Source organism: Heterodontus francisci, chromosome 33 (genome assembly GCF_036365525.1).
Source record: "Heterodontus francisci isolate sHetFra1 chromosome 33, sHetFra1.hap1, whole genome shotgun sequence".
Taxonomy (NCBI): Eukaryota; Metazoa; Chordata; class Chondrichthyes; order Heterodontiformes; family Heterodontidae; genus Heterodontus; species Heterodontus francisci.
The window spans coordinates 49,708,977-49,727,646 of record NC_090403.1 but is presented as its reverse complement, the minus strand read 5'-3'; the positions used below and the strand labels follow the sequence as shown (position 1 = coordinate 49,727,646).

At 42.2% G+C, this 18,670-nt stretch overlaps 2 protein-coding genes across 4 annotated transcripts in view; one reads left to right on the top strand and one right to left on the bottom strand.

Annotated features, from left to right (window-relative positions):
• The window catches only part of cacnb1 (calcium channel, voltage-dependent, beta 1 subunit), a 262,363-nt gene extending 254,471 nt beyond the window's left edge, over positions 1–7,892 (bottom strand). Inside the window, exon 1 of the mRNA XM_068013537.1 lies at positions 7,812–7,892. Within this exon, the coding sequence (XP_067869638.1) occupies positions 7,812–7,892 (81 nt within the window). The remainder of the gene's footprint in view (positions 1–7,811) is intronic.
• The window catches only part of rpl19 (ribosomal protein L19), a 431,812-nt gene that overhangs the window by 335,592 nt on the left and 77,550 nt on the right, over positions 1–18,670 (top strand). The gene's annotated exons all lie outside the window — the stretch shown is intronic.

Sequence of the window (18,670 nt, the reverse complement as noted above, 5' to 3'; positions counted from 1 at the left end):
CCCGCTTTATTACAATGGAAGCACACAGGTTTCGGGTCTCACTCTTGCTCACAGCACCTTCCTTTTTGGCTGGAGGAGGGCTCCCTGTGTCTCCTGCTTTCCTTTTTCTCCCAGGACTGCCTGGACAGATATCGCCTTCCCACCCTTTGCCTTTTTCAGATTTTTGTGGGTGATTAGGAAAGGTTCTCCCCTGCAAAACCAACTTATAAATTAAAGCAAACTGAACAGCTAGGACGGCCACTTGCCGGGCTCTCTGAACCTGCTGCTCCTCTACATGGGTCTTTATTGAGAGTGGGAGAGAGCTTTTAAATTCCTCTAACAGAACTACTTCCCTGAGATTCTCATAGCTAAGCTGTACTTTAAGAGCCCTCAGCCACTGGTCAAAAGCCAGCTGCTTATTTCTTTCAACTCCAGATATGCTTGATTAGCTTGCTTTTTGAGGGTTCAAAACTTTTGGTGATAGGCTTCGGGTACTAATTCATGTGCCCCGAGGATAGCATTTTTGGTCAGTTCATAACGAGATGAACTCTCATCTGGCAACAGCGATTAAACCCCATGGGCTTTTCCAGTTAGCTTGATTTGAAGTAAAAGAGACCAGGTCTCAGCTGGCCATTTTAGCTGCCTTGCCAGTTTCTCAAAAGACACAAAAAATGCCTCCACATCTTCCTCATTGAATTTTGGAATTATTTGAGCATGTTTTAGCAGTTTTGTACCCAGCCCTGAATTATGCTTCTCTAAATTGGCCATACTTTCACTGGGGTTACTCTGCCACCCCCTAGTTAACTCAAGTCATTTCAACTCTCTTTCTTCACATTCTTTCTGGAAGCTTCTTTCTCTCTCTTTCTCCTGCCTCTCTTTTTCCTTCTCCTGTCTTCCATTTTCTTCACGTTCCTCCTGGAAGGCGCTCTCTCCCTCTCCTCTAATTCAAGTTTCCTTTGTTCCAATTGTATTTTTGCTAGCAATACCGTGTCTGTGTCTGCTTCTAACCCTGTTTCTGTTTCTTCAGATTCAAGTGAAAAATGGTTGGCCACTAGCCTTAGGAGTTCAGACTTCCTAGCCTTGCCACGTACAGTGATCCCACACTGCTCAGCCATTTTCCTCAACTCCTCCATAGACAGTGCTTTTAACTTATCCCAAGTTACTTCACCCTGGCTTGGAGAGCTACTAGCTTCAGTTGCAGACATGTTAGTATTCAAGCATACACAACCACAAGAAAACCTGTATTGAAAACTTGCTCTTTTTTGATTGGGAACAATTTGGCTTCCCACTTCCAATTTCTCTTGTTTGTATGTGGGTCAATTCTGGACGCTAGCACCCAAATTTCTGTTACGACCAGGTGAGAAAGGTGTCTAGGGGTTCCTCTCAGCCTTCACCTGGTCTTACTGTAACAGGGTTTAATTTTAAACACACCATGTTTTTAGCTTCCCCTTGGTGAATCCTTGTTCACCACTTTCCAATTATAAGGCAAAGAAATGAGCACAAACAGGCTTTCTTAGGTTTAAAGAAGAAAGGTGAAATTTTATTAAACTTAAACTCTAATTCGGTTAACACCTACGGATACACGATGCGCTCACATTAGCATGCTTATGCGATACACACATGCAGGTAGGGACAGAAAAGAGCGAAGAAAAGATAAAGTGGAAAGGTTTGAGGCAATATCTGAAGAGTTTGTTACAGTTCTTTGAGCTCACTGTAGAGTGCTTTTGGAGGTTGATCTTGCTTTTCGTTGGGGCCCAGTATTCTTCTTAAACCTTGTTCACTGTAGGAGACTTTTCTCTCTTGGGGTTCATGTGTCTTCAGTGGGTTTCAGTTCCGTGAAAAAGAGATGGGAGCAGACAGGAGGAGAGGAGGTCTTTTCAATCCAGGAGCACAGACCTTTCTGCCAGTTCAAACACTGTTTCTACAATTTAAAACTCCCCAAGTTGGCCAGCAGGGTGGTCACGTGATTGACTGGTTTGACCAGGTCTGTTCTGTGTATTGGGAGCAGGGGATAGCTGTTTTGTTCCAACACTGTTTGCTGATATGCAAAAATGTCCTTCCAGCCAGGGACTTGGCAACCCCTTGTAATAGGCCTTCTCTTCTTCCCAGCAACAATTTGAAATTTAATGCCCATATGGCAAAAATAATATGTCTCATTCTTGGCATGTGGGGGCCTGCATAACAAAGCACACACAACCACAAGAAAACCTATATTGAAATCTTGCTCTTTTTGATTGGGAACTATTTGGCTTCCCACTTCCAATTTCTCTCGTTTGTCTGTGAGTAAAATCTAGGATGGTAGCCCCCAAATTTCTGTTATGACCACGTGAGAAAGGGGTCTAGGGTTCCCTCTCAGCCTTCATCTGGTCTTACTGTAACAGGGTTTAATTTTAAACACACCGGTTTTTTTTTTAGCTAACTTCCAATTGTAAGGCAAAGAAACTAGCCAAACAGGTTTTCTTAGGCTTAAAGAAAAAAGGTTTAACGTCATTAAACTTAAACTCTAATGCGATTAATGCCTACAGATATGTGATGCGCCCACGCCAGCATGCATACGTGATACACACATGCAGATAGAGACAGAAAAGAGCAGAATAAATAAAGTAGAAAAATTTGAGGCAATATCTGAAGATGGTTTTGGTTATTGTTCTTCGAGCTCGCTGTAAAGTCCTTGATTGTAGTTAGGTCTTGCTTTTCATTGGGGCCCAGTATTCTTCTTAAACCTTGTTCGATGTAGGAGACTTTTCCCTCTTGAAGTTCATGTGTCCTCAGTGGGTCCAGAGGCTTGTGAGAAAGAGATGGGAGCAGACAGGAGAGGTCTTCTCACTCCAGGAGCAAACAGTCTTTTTCTATTTCAAACTCTTTGTACAATTCAGAAAAAAACCCATGTTGCCAAGCAGGTTAGTCATGTGACTAGCTGGTCTCACCACGTCTGTTTGTGGATTCTCTTGTCTTAGCTGACCCTGGAATCTTCTTACACACAATACCTGGTGCTCAAAGTCCATTGTGGGTAAAACTGGAGCAGGGAATAGCCCCTTTGTCCCTCCAAGCACTGTTGGTTAGTATGCAAATGTTTTTCGGCTAACGGTCTGGCAGCCCTTGTAATAGGCCTTCTCTTCTTCCCAGCAAATTTATAATCAATGTTCATATGACAAAATTAATATGCCTCATTCTTGGAGGGTGGGGGCCTATATGACACTCTTTATGTGGCTCGGTGTCCGATTTTGCTTGATAACACTCTGTAAAATGCCTTGGGATGTTTTACTATATTAAAGGCACTATATAAACACAATATGTTGTTGTGGCTGTTGTCAAGTAAGTACAAAGGAAAGGACTTAATCATGGGGTGCAGAGGGCAATTAACCATTTCTGCCTTTCTCTGAACCCTTCAGTTGATGCTTCCCTTGTTGCAGTTTCCGCCCATCCATTACTCAAAAGTACTTTATTTTCTTCCTTTACTTATGTAAATGATTTGAATCTGGAGTCCATTTCCTGGAGTTTGCACCTCTGATGCCCTATGGATCTTAACGCCCATTGCTCATCACTGCCCAGTGTTCTCAGAATTGCAATTTCCAAGAAACCAAACATGCAAAAAATATGAAAACAGATGGTCAGAGAGGGGAGATTACAGATGGTGGGGGGAGTCCTTTCTTCGACTTGTGTACACACCTGTGGCTCCAACATTCATACACACTGGCCTAAAGCCACCGCAAGACTGTCTTCATGTTGGTCTGTAATTCAGTATTGACCAGTATTCCAGATATAACAGGCAGATATAACAAGCTTTCCTACATGCACTGTAACGGAATTACCTGATAGAACTCAAGACCTAAATCAGAGATTAAATAGTCCCAGCAACTACAACACAAGATGGAGAGAATTCCAAGTTACAAAGAAATAACAAATACAGTCAAAAGAACTGCAGAGAAATATCATTGTTTATTATGAGCAGTAACAAGCATCTCCTTCTGACTTTAAGGCAGCAATTTAATATTGGTGTTTTTAATGATAAATGCACATAGCTCACCATGTCAGTTGGGCCTTATTATTGATCGTAAAATTCACTAAGAATGCTCACTTACATCTATTAACTTCTGTATAAACTCAAGCCTGCCTGTTCATTACTTCCTTTACAGTGTGTGAAATGAAACAAGCTGAAGGGGCAGCTAGTTAGTGTAGTAATTACAATGTTTTGACTCTCCTTTGATCAGCATTGTCAGAGGTGCAAAAGCTCCAGCTAAATGCATGTGAGGTTGAGTTTTAGGTGAAGGTAAATATTCTCTATTTATTCTCCTTTTCTTCCTCCCTTTCTCTCTGCTCCATCTCCCCCATGGGTAGGCAACCTGCTTCTAGGCCAATGCCAATCCTTCTCTCGGCACATGAAAATGGGCTGCATGCTTTGTGGAGAGGGACCACCTGTGGGGGTAAAATTCAACTCTGGTAAGAGTGCTGATCAGGTGGTAGCTGATAGACCGCCTGTTATACAGCCTGTCCAATTCTCCTTTGTATTGAAGTATATGGAATGGAAAATGGAGCTGGGTGTATGATGGCCAGTGGATCAACTACCCTGCCCATTTTGTGCCTTTGGAAATGCTGAATTTTACCCCTGATCCCCACCCCCACCCAGGTCTCTGCTCATCCTGATAATGATAGGTTGGTAAGCAAGTAGCCTTTTGTGAAACAGAGGTATACAGGGCAGGAAGGTTCCAATCCTATTCCCTGACCACTGGGACATTATTAGTCTTAACCAGTGCTGATGTAGGCAGGGCTAAGTGGTGGGTGAGAGTGGACAACTAGCCTCAAAAACCTTGGGCGAGGGAAAGAATCATAGAACCATAGAATGGTTACAGCACAGAAGGAGGCCATTCAGCCTGTCAAGATAATGCCAGTTCTTTGCAAGAGCAATCCTGCTAGTCCCTGTAAGAGGACATCGATGAAACCACATCCAATCATGTATCACAGACAAAAATCAGATTTTTAAAAAATAAATACAATCGGAAACCTGCATCATAGCACTCCACAATGCAAAATGTTAGCACTTGGATGCACTCTGTCACTTTGGGAGTACATTGTTAACCACCAAACTGCTTGGAATACTTTCTATCAATGATAAGTGGAAACAACACTTACACAGGACATCTTATGTTCCAGCAAGCAACTGTATATGAGCTGAAGACAATGGTGTTTAAAGTTCAATTGTTTTTAGGATGACAAGGGAAATGCATAAATAAGTGATATATAATCTTCAATTAGTCAATATTTAAGAACGATTGTTTCCAAATTATCTAGAGTACACGTACAATTTACCAAGGAATCTAATCACAGAATCATAGAGCACAGAAGGAAACCATTCACTCCATCGTGCCCGTGCTTTCTCTTGAGACAGCTATCCCATTAGTCCCACATCCCTGCTCTTTTCCCAAAGCTCTGAAAACTTTCCTTTATATATCCAATTCTCTTTAGAGAGTTATTATTGAATCTGCTTCCATCGCCCTTTCAGGCAGTGCATTCCAGATCACAACATAATGTACACACAACATATCGTAATTTCCTGCAATGCACTAAAATAGATTCTCTGTGTTCACCATCTCCCACACAAGATGCTCTCTCACTGTTACTCCTATCATTGCCTCCAAGCCCAGGGCAATGTGTTATTCATGGCATAGTTCACGATACAAGTTTGATTCCAATTCTCAGACAGAAAAGAAATCCATAAATATCTGGTGTTTATTTCATTTTATGATTCCACCTTGGTTCTATTTTAGTTTCATTCCAAACAAAGCAGAGGCAGGCAGTGAGGGGTTAATTTAATCCATCATCAGTCATTGCAAATACAGTATGGGCATAAGGGAAAGGAGCATTTGTGGTTGAAGCAAGCTCTGAATAATTTTAGCCATATTTCTGCGATTTTGCTGGTTAGGAGGGTGAGGAAATTGGAATGCGAGTTTGGGAAGGGAGCAGTTTAGGCGAACTGAGGCAGGTCAGCAAACTGTGCAAATGACTAACCCATTTTCCTTCACATTTCAGCTGCAAATGTATCATTGAAACTTACAGTACAAAAAGAGGCCATTCGGCCCATCATGCCAGTGCTGGCTCTTTGAAAGACGAGTGATGATTTGTCCCACACCTCTTCTTCAGGAATCAACCACACTCTCTCCATCATAAAGAACCTCTACTCTCTTCTCTTTAACACTGCCTGTCTCTGTCCCTAGCTCAGTCCATCTGCCTTTGCCACCCCCAAAACTTAACATCTCCAATGCTCTCCAGGGCGGTATTCCATCCTCTAGCCTTCAGCTCATTCTAAACAAGTGCTGGTGCAAAGGTTCATTTTTTTCTTGTTCAAAGACTTATTCCCCAAAATGACATGGGCGAAACACATTTGTTTGCAAAAATATTTGTTGAAACATTGCACAGCGCATTTCACCCATGATTAGCATAGAAAACAGAAGTTAAGGGATGAGAAGTGATTCTGAACAGCGAATAAGAAGCAAAACTACAATAGATATCACTGAGTGTCTCAGTACTACTCATATAGACAAACAGTAGAGGATTGATCTGGCAAACCTACTCTGGAAAATATATAATAAACAAAGAACAAAATACATACTTTGGCCACAGAAAACCTTTATAAATTTCGCACATAAAATGTTTGTAACACACAGCACTAATTGAAAGAAAAATGTCAGTCTTACATTTTAGGCATGCGTTTGTTCTGACAAAAGGCTCCCACCCAAAATGTTAATCGGACCTTTCTCTCTCATGCTGACAAATTCCAACCTTTACATGTTTTTCATCACTTCTAAAATTATAGCCCTCGTAATTTATGACTTAAATGTTTGGTTTGCCCTGTGTCAGAGCATGCATCTTCTCACATCATATTTTACAAGTAACTGTATCAATGACTGAAGAAACTTTGCTGATAAATAAATTCAGTCCGAACATTCAGAGTCACCAGCGCAGAAAGAGTTAAGATAAAAACAAATGCAGGGTGGGGATGGGGATAAGATGTGCACCTGTATACAATTTTACAGTTTAAATTCAAAATCTGCACTTGTGTCACCAGCATTAAAAATCAGACCTTGAGTATTGTATTCAAAGTCATGGTAAAAATGAGTGCTGTGGTCTTGATGAAAGCTTACTGTACATATAAAGGCAGAGAGAGAGAGAGAGAGACAGGTAGAGACAGATATAGACAGACAGCGAGATAAAGAAAACAGGGGACATAATTTCCTTTGTGTTCACTCCTACATTATTGCACTCCGAATTCCAAAATATACAGGCAGTATTAACAATCTACGGAATGCAAAGATCATCACACCATCATTCCCAAAATAAAAATCTGAAGTTTGCATGAAGATAAAACAAGATTCATATGAAGCATGAAAAAAATGAACCTCGGCAAAAACATACTGGAATATGTCGATAATACAATGGATGAATAAATACGTTTGCAGGAAAAAGTGCAGAAAAATTCTGCAGCATATATATTAGTATCTATAAACACAACTACAGGGTATGATTGCTATGCATTCAAAGCATGAAACGAGGGGAGGAGAAAGGATGACACTAGGATACGAATTAAGTAGGAGAGGCAGTGTCTGGTGTTTGCAGGCTTTCAGCGAGGCGAGGTGTAACAGGTCAGGTACCGCGGGACCACTCTGCATCTCTCGCAGCCTGAAGCAGCAAGAACCCAATTACAACGAAGTCTGACTTTAAAACAGGCGCAGGAATATATGTATAACTATATATTCAGCAATGCATCCAATAAAGAAATTACAAGATAAACAAAAGGTCTCTTCCCTCCCACACCCAGGAATTTGACTCCTCTGTACCTGCACGGGTGGGTTGTCAAACACATCCATCTGTATCTCCTGGGAAGTTGAAGGTGTTCTGGACATGCTGTTTTGTACCATTGGAGACTTGCTTCCAGTTACAGGTAGCACATTTTTAAATAAAGGTTATTATTAATTTCTTTTTCTCTCTCTCTCTCTCTATATATATGCTTGGCAGCTCTGCTCTTCAATATGTTGCTTTCCCCTCCTCTTTCTCTCAGACAATGAATTCTGTCTCCCTCCGGCGCTCCACGTCCCCACCGAACTCATAGTGCTTTGATTGACAGTCCATTGAGCCAATTGCACATGGACTGGCTGCATGAGGCTTTGCTAACTGGTTGAAGATGTGGAAAATGTGCCAATAACAGGAAAGGTACTGGGGAAGGGTGGGCTGTGTGCATAGCTTAGTTCTCCCACCCCCTTGCCTTGCGCGGAGAAAGGGGTGTTATTTGCTACAATCCCTTTGGGACGGAATGGCTGAATGTCAGATCTTTTCAGTGACTGTTTCACTGAAACACTGATCATGTTCAGTCTGTTCTATGAGAGGTGGTAGGGGCTTGGAAAAAATGTAATGCAATTCTGTAATCGCTCCTGATTAAATCCTAAACGTGCTAATCATGTAATGGACACCTTTTTTTGAAAATTGTTATTGAATTAGCAAAGTTGACATGCTTTATTGAATTATGGTACATTAGATTACACGGTAATTACACATGGGTGGGATATTATGCATTTCTATAAATTTAGATGAAACTATGCATTAAATATTGACAAGAGCCAAGGGATCCAGTCGGAACAAAATAATTTTAGAACGTAGAGTTTGTCAATACATTATTTATTAAATATGAATTAACTTTTTTTCCGCTGCCATTGCAACAGTAGTTCATTGTGTCTGGAAAATATATTAGTAATCATTTCAGCCTTGCAGCTACAATAAAGTTGAATTCCCTCCTCCCCAGTGTTAACATCAAGTATTGCAGGGCAGGAATAGACAGCTAGATGCAGAGTAGAGATTCCAGCAATGTATCTCAGCCCCAAATCCAGTACAGCATCCACTTCTGCACCACTCCAAGTGCCAATGCTAGTTAATGTCCAAACAGAGGAAGGAGTGCAGCGATACCTGGACCCCAAGGGTTAAATTACGAGGACAGATTACACAAACTAGGGTTGTATTCCCTGGAATTTCGAAGGTTAAGGGGTGATTTGATTGCAGTTTTCAAGATATTAAGGAGAAAATTAGGGTAGTTAGAGAGAAACTATTCCCACTGGTTGGGGAAAGGAGGGCTCGGTGGCATAGTCTAAAAATTAGAGCCAGACCTTTCAGGAGTGAAATTAGGAAAAATTTCTACATACTTTTTCTTCTGCTACTGGAAGCGACAGTGGGTGAAAAAAATGGCAGCTTGCACATGCGGTCTGTGCCCCGCTATGCCACCATGATCTACCACACGGCAGCCCAATATAATACACCGGTCAGGCTGCACCCCTCTAGGGGGCAGGCTCTGCGACGCTGACAATGGCGTCAGCTGCCTGTCGCTACATTAACATGTTTAAAGCCCTACCCTCCCCCCAATGCACCACAAAATAGACTATTGCCCCTTTCCCCCCACCAATGACACTTACATATAATAGTTGCCCTCTCCCCCCCAAAAAAAAACACTTACCTGGAAGAATTGATCTTCTCCCCCCCCCCACAAATTGATCCAAGTGCAGAGGTCACCCCTTCCCCCCATCCCCTACACTAGTAATGCACATATGATCCCATAATCCCCTCCCCCCCTCCCCCGCTACACTAAAAGTCCTAAGTTCCCCCCTTCCCCACCTCGATGGCACCAGCTTTGCCTGGACGGGAAAGTGAAGGCGTGTGAGTGCCGGCCGCCGCTCAGATGATCCCAGGCAGCAGGTAAGATCAGTGTGAGTTTTATTTAAATTTATTCAGGGACTTCATGTGCATATGTAAAGCCGGGTCCCGTCGCCCAGCGGTGAGTTGGGGGGGGGGGGGCACCATGGAGCCTTGCCACTGCCAGGAAGATCGGTCCTAGCACTCCCGGCGTCAGACTCCGTGGCGGATTGCTGCTCGCACAATCATCCGCTCACCACCCCCCCCCACACCCCCACCAAGGATCCCGATGTCGGGAACTCAGCAAAATCAAGCCAAGAGGGTGGTAGAAGTTTGGAACTCTTTTTCACAAATGGCAAATGATGCTTGAGCAATTGTTCATTTTAAAACTGGAATAGATAGATTTTTGTTAGCCAAAGGTATTAAGGGACATGGGGCAAAGGTGGGCATATGGAGTTTGGCGGCAGATCAGCCATCTGATTGAATGGCAGAGCAGGCTCGAGGGGCTGAATGGCCTCCTGTTCCTATGTTCCTAGAAGCCGTTTTGTGCCATTGGCCCATGGATTGTGAATGCCATTCTGATAAGACAGCCAGCAGAAAGAGGAGAGGGGACTAGATTTGATCCTAGGTCCAGAAGACGAAAGGTAAGAGTCTAATCCACTGCATCATCTGATTCCCAGTTCAGATGTGTAATAGGTAGATGTCGAATGGATAACTCCAGGTGAAAATGAATCAGTCATCATTATAATTGAGATGTGAAATAAAGGATACCTGGGGGAAGATTATAAAACAATAAGCAAGACATGTATGGAGAGGTGGAGAATAATGGTTAGCTGGCAACAGATTTAAAAATAGTATTACAACTGAGGGATTCAGATGACAACATAAACTGGAAGAGCAAAGTTGTAAGTTTGCTTGTCACTTGAAGGTTGAGATTACTAGCAGTAATCATTTACCAGTACTTATTAAATTGTATGAAGTAAAATATTGTTGTCACCACACGCCGTTTCCCTTTGGGAACTTATTAAGAACAGAGGGCTGAGAGTTAGCAGCCCCTCCCTCCTTCACCAAGGATGGCAGGCCTGTGATGTAGGTTCCTATAGGATCTTGGGTCTGTGGCATAGGAATCCCCCAGGATATCAGGCCTACAACATAGGAAGCCCCCTCCCTCACAGTCTATCAGGTCTGTGATGTATGGAGCACCTCTGGATATGAAGTTTGTGAGAGGACCACCCTCTGATCCCACCCAGCCACAAGGCTGTCAGGCCTGTGATACAGGAGTTCTGCCCACCTCAGCAGGAGGTGAGGTTTATGATGGAGGAACCGCTCCAGAATATGAGGTCTGTTACACAAGAGCCCTTCCCAAGATATCAGATGTGATGCAGAACCAACCACCTGGGATATTAGAGTTTCCCAGGATAATAAGTTCTTTTGGAAAGCAAAATGCAAGAGACAATGAACAGTCGTTATGAATACCACTTCATAATGACTGATGCTTTCACAGAAAGTAAAACTCTATCCACCATTAGGGTAGAGACATAATTCCAGAGGTTTCATCACATGATCTCTGGCCTCTAACTGCCTCGTCCAGTCAAGTAGCCTTCTTTCCATATCTCCAATACTTTTGTAACTAATAAGCAAAAGTGTCCCTATGGTTTTTCTCCTGGGTTACCCCTGCAGAGTATTCTTCAAATCCCAGAGACCAGGATAATCCTGAAGGGTTGACAACTCTACTGGACATCAGAAGAGTAGACCATAGGCCCTATGAGCTATGACCCCAGACATCAATCAAATACTTATTCAGTTTTAAAAAAAATAATCGCTTATATTTTCCATCCACCTGTTTTTCTTCCTATTGTAGGTTCCCCGAAACACTTGACAAAGTAGGTATGCAGAGAGTTAGCTCCTCACCCTATGGTAGTGTCACTCTATGACTGAGAATGAACCCAGGAGAGTCCACCTGAATCCACTGAGGAAGGTTATGTTTTTATTGAAAAACATGAAGGGTTAAAAGGCTGTAGTGCAGGAGTGCAGCAGGGCTGAAAAGAGAACAAGAGACGATGAGGTAATGGAGGAAGTAGTGATTAAGTGATGTGCAAGTTTGGATAGTCGGAAATGCTGCTGGGTATTGGTATTGACAACTTGTAAGTGACTAGTAAATCTGCTAACTTACTGAATGTCAGCTGTGGTTCAGTTGGTAACACTTTTGCCTCTGAGTTAAAAGGTTGCATGTTTATAATCCAGAGTACTGAACCCCTGTTTTAGGAGGACGATTCCAATGCAGCACTGAAGGAGTGCTTCATTGTTGCAGGTATTGTCTTTTGGATGAGGTATTAAACTGAGGACACATGTGCAATCCCATGGCACGATTCGAAGAGGAGTAAAGAGGTTCCCCCCATTGTCATAGCCAACATTATTCCTCAATCAAATAGGCTGTCTGGTCATTTATCTCATTACTGATCATGGGCCTTACTGTGGGCAAAGTTGGCTCTGTACTTCTTACATTACAACATTGTGGTTTCTGTATTACCTACATTACAACAAAGAGGCTTCTGTATTTCCTACATTACAACAAAGTGGCTTCTGCACTTTCTACATTACAACAAAGTGGCTTCTGCACTTCCTACATTACAACAAAGTGGCTTCAGTAATTCCCACATTACAACAAAGAGGCGACTGTATTTCCCACATTACAACAAAGTGGCTTCTGTACTTCCTCTATTACAACAAAGTGGCTTCTATATTTCCAACATTACAAGAAAGTGGCTTCTGTGCCTCCTATATGACAACAAAGTGGCTTCTGTATTTCCAACATTAAAAAATGTGGCTTCTGTATTTCCCACATGAAAAAACGTGGCTTCTGTATTTCCCACATTACAATAAAGTCATTTCTGTACTTCCTACATTACAACAAAGTGGCTTCTGTACTTCCTATATTATAACAATGTGGCTTCAGTATTTCCAACATGACAACAATGTGGCTTCTGTACTTCCCACATTACAACAACGTGGATTCTGTATTTGCTACATTACAACAAAGTGGCTCCTGTACTTTCTACATTACAACAATGGGGCTTCTGTATTTCCTGCATTACAACAAAGTGGCTTCTGTACTTCCGACATGACAACAAAGTGGCTTCTGTAATTCCTACATTACAACAACGTGGTTTCTGTATTTCCTACATGACAACAATGTGGCTTCTGTAATTCCTGCATTACAACAACGTGATTTCTGTATTTGCTACATTACAACAAAGTGGCTTCTGTATTTCCTACATTAAAAAACTTTGTTTCTGTACATCCTACATGACAACAATGTGGCTTCTGTATTTCCTACATTAAAAAACGTGGCTTCTGTCTTTTGGGCCTCCTTATCTCGAGAGACAATGGATACGCGCCTGGAGGTGGTCAGTGGTTTGTGAAGCAGCGCCTGGAGTGGCTATAAAGGCCAATTCTGGAGTGACAGGCTCTTCCACAGGTGCTGCAGAGAAATTTGTTTGTTGGGGCTGTTGCACAGTTGGCTCTCCCCTTGCGCCTCTGTCTTTTTTCCTGCCAACTACTAAGTCTCTTCGACTCGCCACAATTTAGCCCTGTCTTTATGGCTGCCCGCCAGCTCTGGCGAATGCTGGCAACTGACTCCCACGACTTGTGATCAATGTCACACGATTTCATGTCGCGTTTGCAGACGTCTTTATAACGGAGACATGGACGGCCGGTGGGTCTGATACCAGTGGCGAGCTCGCTGTACAATGTGTCTTTGGGGATCCTGCCATCTTCCATGCGGCTCACATGGCCAAGCCATCTCAAGCGCCGCTGACTCAGTAGTGTGTATAAGCTGGGGATGTTGGCCGCTTCAAGGACTTCTGTGTTGGAGATATAGTCCTGCCACCTGATGCCAAGTATTCTCCGAAGGCAGCGAAGATGGAATGAATTGAGACGTCGCTCTTGGCTGGCATACGTTGTCCAGGCCTCGCTGCCGTAGAGCAAGGTACTGAGGACACAGGCCTGATACACTCGGACTTTTGTGTTCCGTGTCAGTGCGCCATTTTCCCACACTCTCTTGGCCAGTCTGAACATAGCAGTGGAAGCCTTACCCATGCGCTTGTTGATTTCTGCATCTAGAGACAGGTTACTGGTGATAGTTGAGCCTAGGTAGGTGAACTCTTGAACCACTTCCAGAGCGTGGTCGCCAATATTGATGGATGGAGCATTTCTGACATCCTGCCCCATGATGTTCGTTTTCTTGAGGCTGATGGTTAGGCCAAATTCATTGCAGGCAGACGCAAACCTGTCGATGAGACTCTGCAGGCATTCTTCAGTGTGAGATGTTAAAGCAGCATCGTCAGCAAAGAGGAGTTCTCTGATGAGGACTTTCCGTACTTTGGACTTCGCTCTTAGACGGGCAAGGTTGAACAACCTGCCCCCTGATCTTGTGTGGAGGAAAATTCCTTCTTCAGAGGATTTGAACGCATGTGAAAGCAGCAGGGAGAAGAAAATCCCAAAAAGTGTGGGTGCGAGAACACAGCCCTGTTTCACACCACTCAGGATAGGAAAGGGCTCTGATGAGGAGCCACCATGTTGAATTGTGCCTTTCATATTGTCATGGAATGAGGTGATGATACTTAGTAGCTTTGGTGGACATCCGATCTTTTCTAGTAGTCTGAAGAGACCACGTCTGCTGACGAGGTCAAAGGCTTTGGTGAGATCAATGAAAGCAATGTAGAGGGGCATCTGTTGTTCACGGCATTTCTCCTGTATCTGACGAAGGGAGAACAGCATGTCAATAGTCGATCTCTCTGCACGAAAGCCACACTGTGCCAGAATTTCTCACCCACAGCTGTTACAAAAATTTCTAAATTCACTTGTAACAGCCCTTCAAAACACTCCCACAGGGGATGCTGAGACCAAGTGGGCCCACATCAGAGACGCCATCTATGAGTCAGCTTTGACCACCTACGGCAAAAGTGCGAAGAGAAATGCAGACTGGTTTCAATCTCATAATGAAGAGCTGGAACCTGTCATAGCCGCTAAGCGCATTGCACTTTTGAACTACAAGAAAGCCCCCAGCGATTTAACATCCGCAGCACTTAAAGCAGCCAGAAGTACTGCACAAAGAACAGCTAGGCGTTGCGCAAACGACTACTGGCAACACCTATGCAGTCATATTCAGCTGGCCTCAGACACCGGAAACATCAGAGGAATGTATGATGGCATGAAGAGAGCTCTTGGGCCAACCATCAAGAAGATCACCCCCCTCAAATCTAAATCGGGGGACATAATCACTGACCAACGCAAACAGATGGACCGCTGGGTTGAGCACTACCTAGAACTGTACTCCAGGGAGAATGCTGTCACTGAGACTGCCCTCAATGCAGCCCAGCCTCTACCAGTCATGGATGAGCTGGACATACAGCCAACCAAATCGGAACTCAGTGATGCCATTGATTCCCTAGCCAGCGGAAAAGCCCCTGGGAAGGACAGCATTACCCCTGAAATAATCAAGAGTGCCAAGCCTGCTATACTCTCAGCACTACATGAACTGCTATGCCTGTGCTGGGACGAGGGAGCAGTACCCCAGGACATGCGCGATGCCAACATCATCACCCTCTATAAAAACAAAGGTGACCGCGGTGACTGCAACAACTACCGTGGAATCTCCCTGCTCAGCATAGTGGGGAAAGTCTTTGCTCGAGTCGCTCTGAACAGGCTCCAGAAGCTGGCCGAGCGCGTCTACCCTGAGGCACAGTGTGGCTTTCGTGGCTTCTGTACCTCCTACATTACAACAAATTGGCTTCTGTACTTCCAACATTACAACAAAGTGGCTTCTGTACATCTTACATTACAACAAAGTGGCTTCTGTACTTCCTAAATTACAACAAAGTGGCTTCTGTATTTCCTACATTAAAAACGTGGCTTCTGTACTGCCTACATTAGAACAAAGTGGCTTCAGTATTTCCTACATGAAAAAACATGGCTTCTGTACTTCCTATATTACAACAATGTGGCTTCTGTATTTCCTACATGACAACCATGCGGCTTCTGTACTTCCTACATTACAAGAACGTGGATTCTGTATTTGCTACATTACAACAAAGTGGCTCGTGTACATCCTACATTACAACAACGGGGCTTCTGTATTTCCTGCATTACAACAAAGTGGCTTCTGTACTTCAGACATTACAACAAAGTGGCTTCTGTAATTCCAACATTACAACAAAGTGGTTTCTGCACTTCCTACATGACAACAAAGTGGCTTCTGTAATTCCTACATTACAACAACGTGGTTTCTGTATTTGCTACATTACAACAAAGTGGTTTCTGTATTTCCAACATTAAAAAATGTGGTTTCTATACTTCCTGCATTACAACAAAGTGGCTTCTGTACTTCCTACATTACAACAACGTGGCTTCTGTATTTCCTACGTTACAACAAAGTGGCTTCTGTATTTCCTACATTACAACGTCGATCCTGGACTTCCTACATTACAACAAAGTGGCTTCTGTACTTCCTACATTACAACAAAGTGGCTTCTGTATTTCCTACATTACAACAACGTGGTTTCTGTACTTCCTACATTACAACAAGGTGGCTTTTGTATTTCCTACATTACAACAAAGTGGCTTCTGTACTTCCTACATTACAAAAATGTGGCTTCTGTATTTCCTACATTCCAACAAAGTGGTTTCTGTACTTCCTGCATGACAATAAAGTGGCTTCTGTATTTCCCACATGAAAAAACATGTCTTCTGTACTTCCCAGATTACATCAACGTGGTTTCTGTATTTGCTACATTACAACAAAGTTTCTTCTGTACTTCCTACATTACAACATTGTGGCTTCTCTACTTCAGACATTACAACAACTTGTCTTCTGTACTTCCAACATTACAACAAAGTGGCTTCTGTATTTCCTACATAAGAACAAAGTGTCTTCTGTACTTCATACATGACAACAAAGTGGCTTCTGTACTTCCTATATTACAACAAAGTGGCTTCTGTATTTCCTACATTACAAATAAAAGGCTTCTGTACTTCCTACATAAGAACAAAGTGTCTTCTGTACTTCCGACATTACAACAAAGTTGCTTCTGCACTTCCTACATTACAACAATGTGGTTTCTGTATTTGTTACATTACAACAACATGGTTTCTGTGTTTCCTACATTACAACAAAGTGGCATCCGTATTTCCTACATTACAACAACGTGGTTTTGTATTTGCTACATTACAACAACGAGGTTTCTGTATTTCCTACATTACAACAAAGTGGTTTTTGTATTTGCTACATTACAACAATGTGGTTTATGTATTTCCTACATTCCAACAATGTGGCTTCTGTATTTCCTACATTACAACAATGTGGTTTCTGTATTTCCTACATTACCACAAAGTGGCTTCTGTATTTCCTACACTACCACAATGTGGCGTCTGCACTTCCTACATTACAACAAAGTGGTTTCTGTATTTGCTTCATTACAACAAAGTGGTTTCTGTATTTCCTACATTACAACAAAGTGGTTTCTGTATTTTCTACATTACAACAATGTGGCTTCTGTATTTGCTACAGAACAACAAAGTGGCTTCTGTAGTTCCTGCATTACAACAAAATGGCTTCTGTATTTCCTACATTACAACAAAGTGATTTCTGTACTTCCTACATTACAACAAAGTGGCTTCTGTACTTCCGAATTTACAACAAAGTGGATTCTGTATTTCGTACATTACAACAACATGGCTTCTGTACTTCCTACATTACAACAACGTGGTTTCTGTATTTGCTACATTACAACAATGTGGTTCCTGTATTTGCTACATTACAACAACATGATTTCTGTATTTCCGACATTACAAGAACGTGGTTTCAGTATTTGCTAAATTACAACTAAGTGGTTTTTGTATTTCCTACATTACAACAATGTGATTGTGTATTTTCTGCATTACAACGTGGTTTCTGTATTTCCTACATTACAACAACGTGGTTTCTATATTTCCTACACTACAACAAAGTAGCTTCTGTACATCCTACATTACAACAATGTAGTTTCTGTATTTCCTACATTACAACAACATGGTTTCAGTATTGGTTGCATTACAACGAAGTGGTTTTTGTATTTCCTACATTACAAAAATGTGGTTTTGTATTTGCTACATGACAATGTGGTTTCTGTATTTTGTTCACGACAACAATGTGGCTTCTGGATATCCCACATTACAACATGTGGTTTCTGCATTTCCTACGTTACAACAAAGTGGCTTCTGTATTTCCTGCGTTACAACAACGTGGCGTCTCTATTTCCTATATTACAACAAAGCAGTTTCTGTATATGCTTCATTACAACAAAGTGGTTTCCGTTTTTCCTACATTGCAACAAAGTGGTTTCTGTATTTCCTACATTACAACAATGCGGCTTCTGTATTTCCTACATTACAACAAAGTGGTTTCTGTACTTCCGACATTACAACAACATGGCTTCTGTATTTCCTACATTACAACAAAGTGGCTTCTGTACTTCCGACATTGCAACAAATTGGTTTCAGTATTTCCGAAAATACAACAAAGTGACGTCTGTACTTCCTGCATTTCAACAAAGTGGCTTCTGCATTTCCTACATTACAACAAAGTGGCTTCTGTATTTCCTACATTACAACAAAGTGGCTTTTGTACTTCCTACATTACAACAACATGGTTTCTGTACTTCCTACATTACAACAACATGGTTTCTGTACTTCCTACATTGCAACAAGGTGGCTTCTGTATTTCCTACATTACAACAAAGTGGCTTCTCTGCTTCCTGCATTACATTAAAGTTGTTTCTGTATTTCCCACATGAAAAAACGTGTCTTCTGTACTTCCTACATTACAACTACATGGTTTCTGTATTTGCTACATTACAACAACATTTCTTCTGTACTTCCTACATTACAACAATGTGGCTTCTGTACTTCTGACATTACAACAAAGTGGCGTCTGTATTTCCTACATTAGAACAAAGTGTCCTCTGTACCTCATATATTACAACAA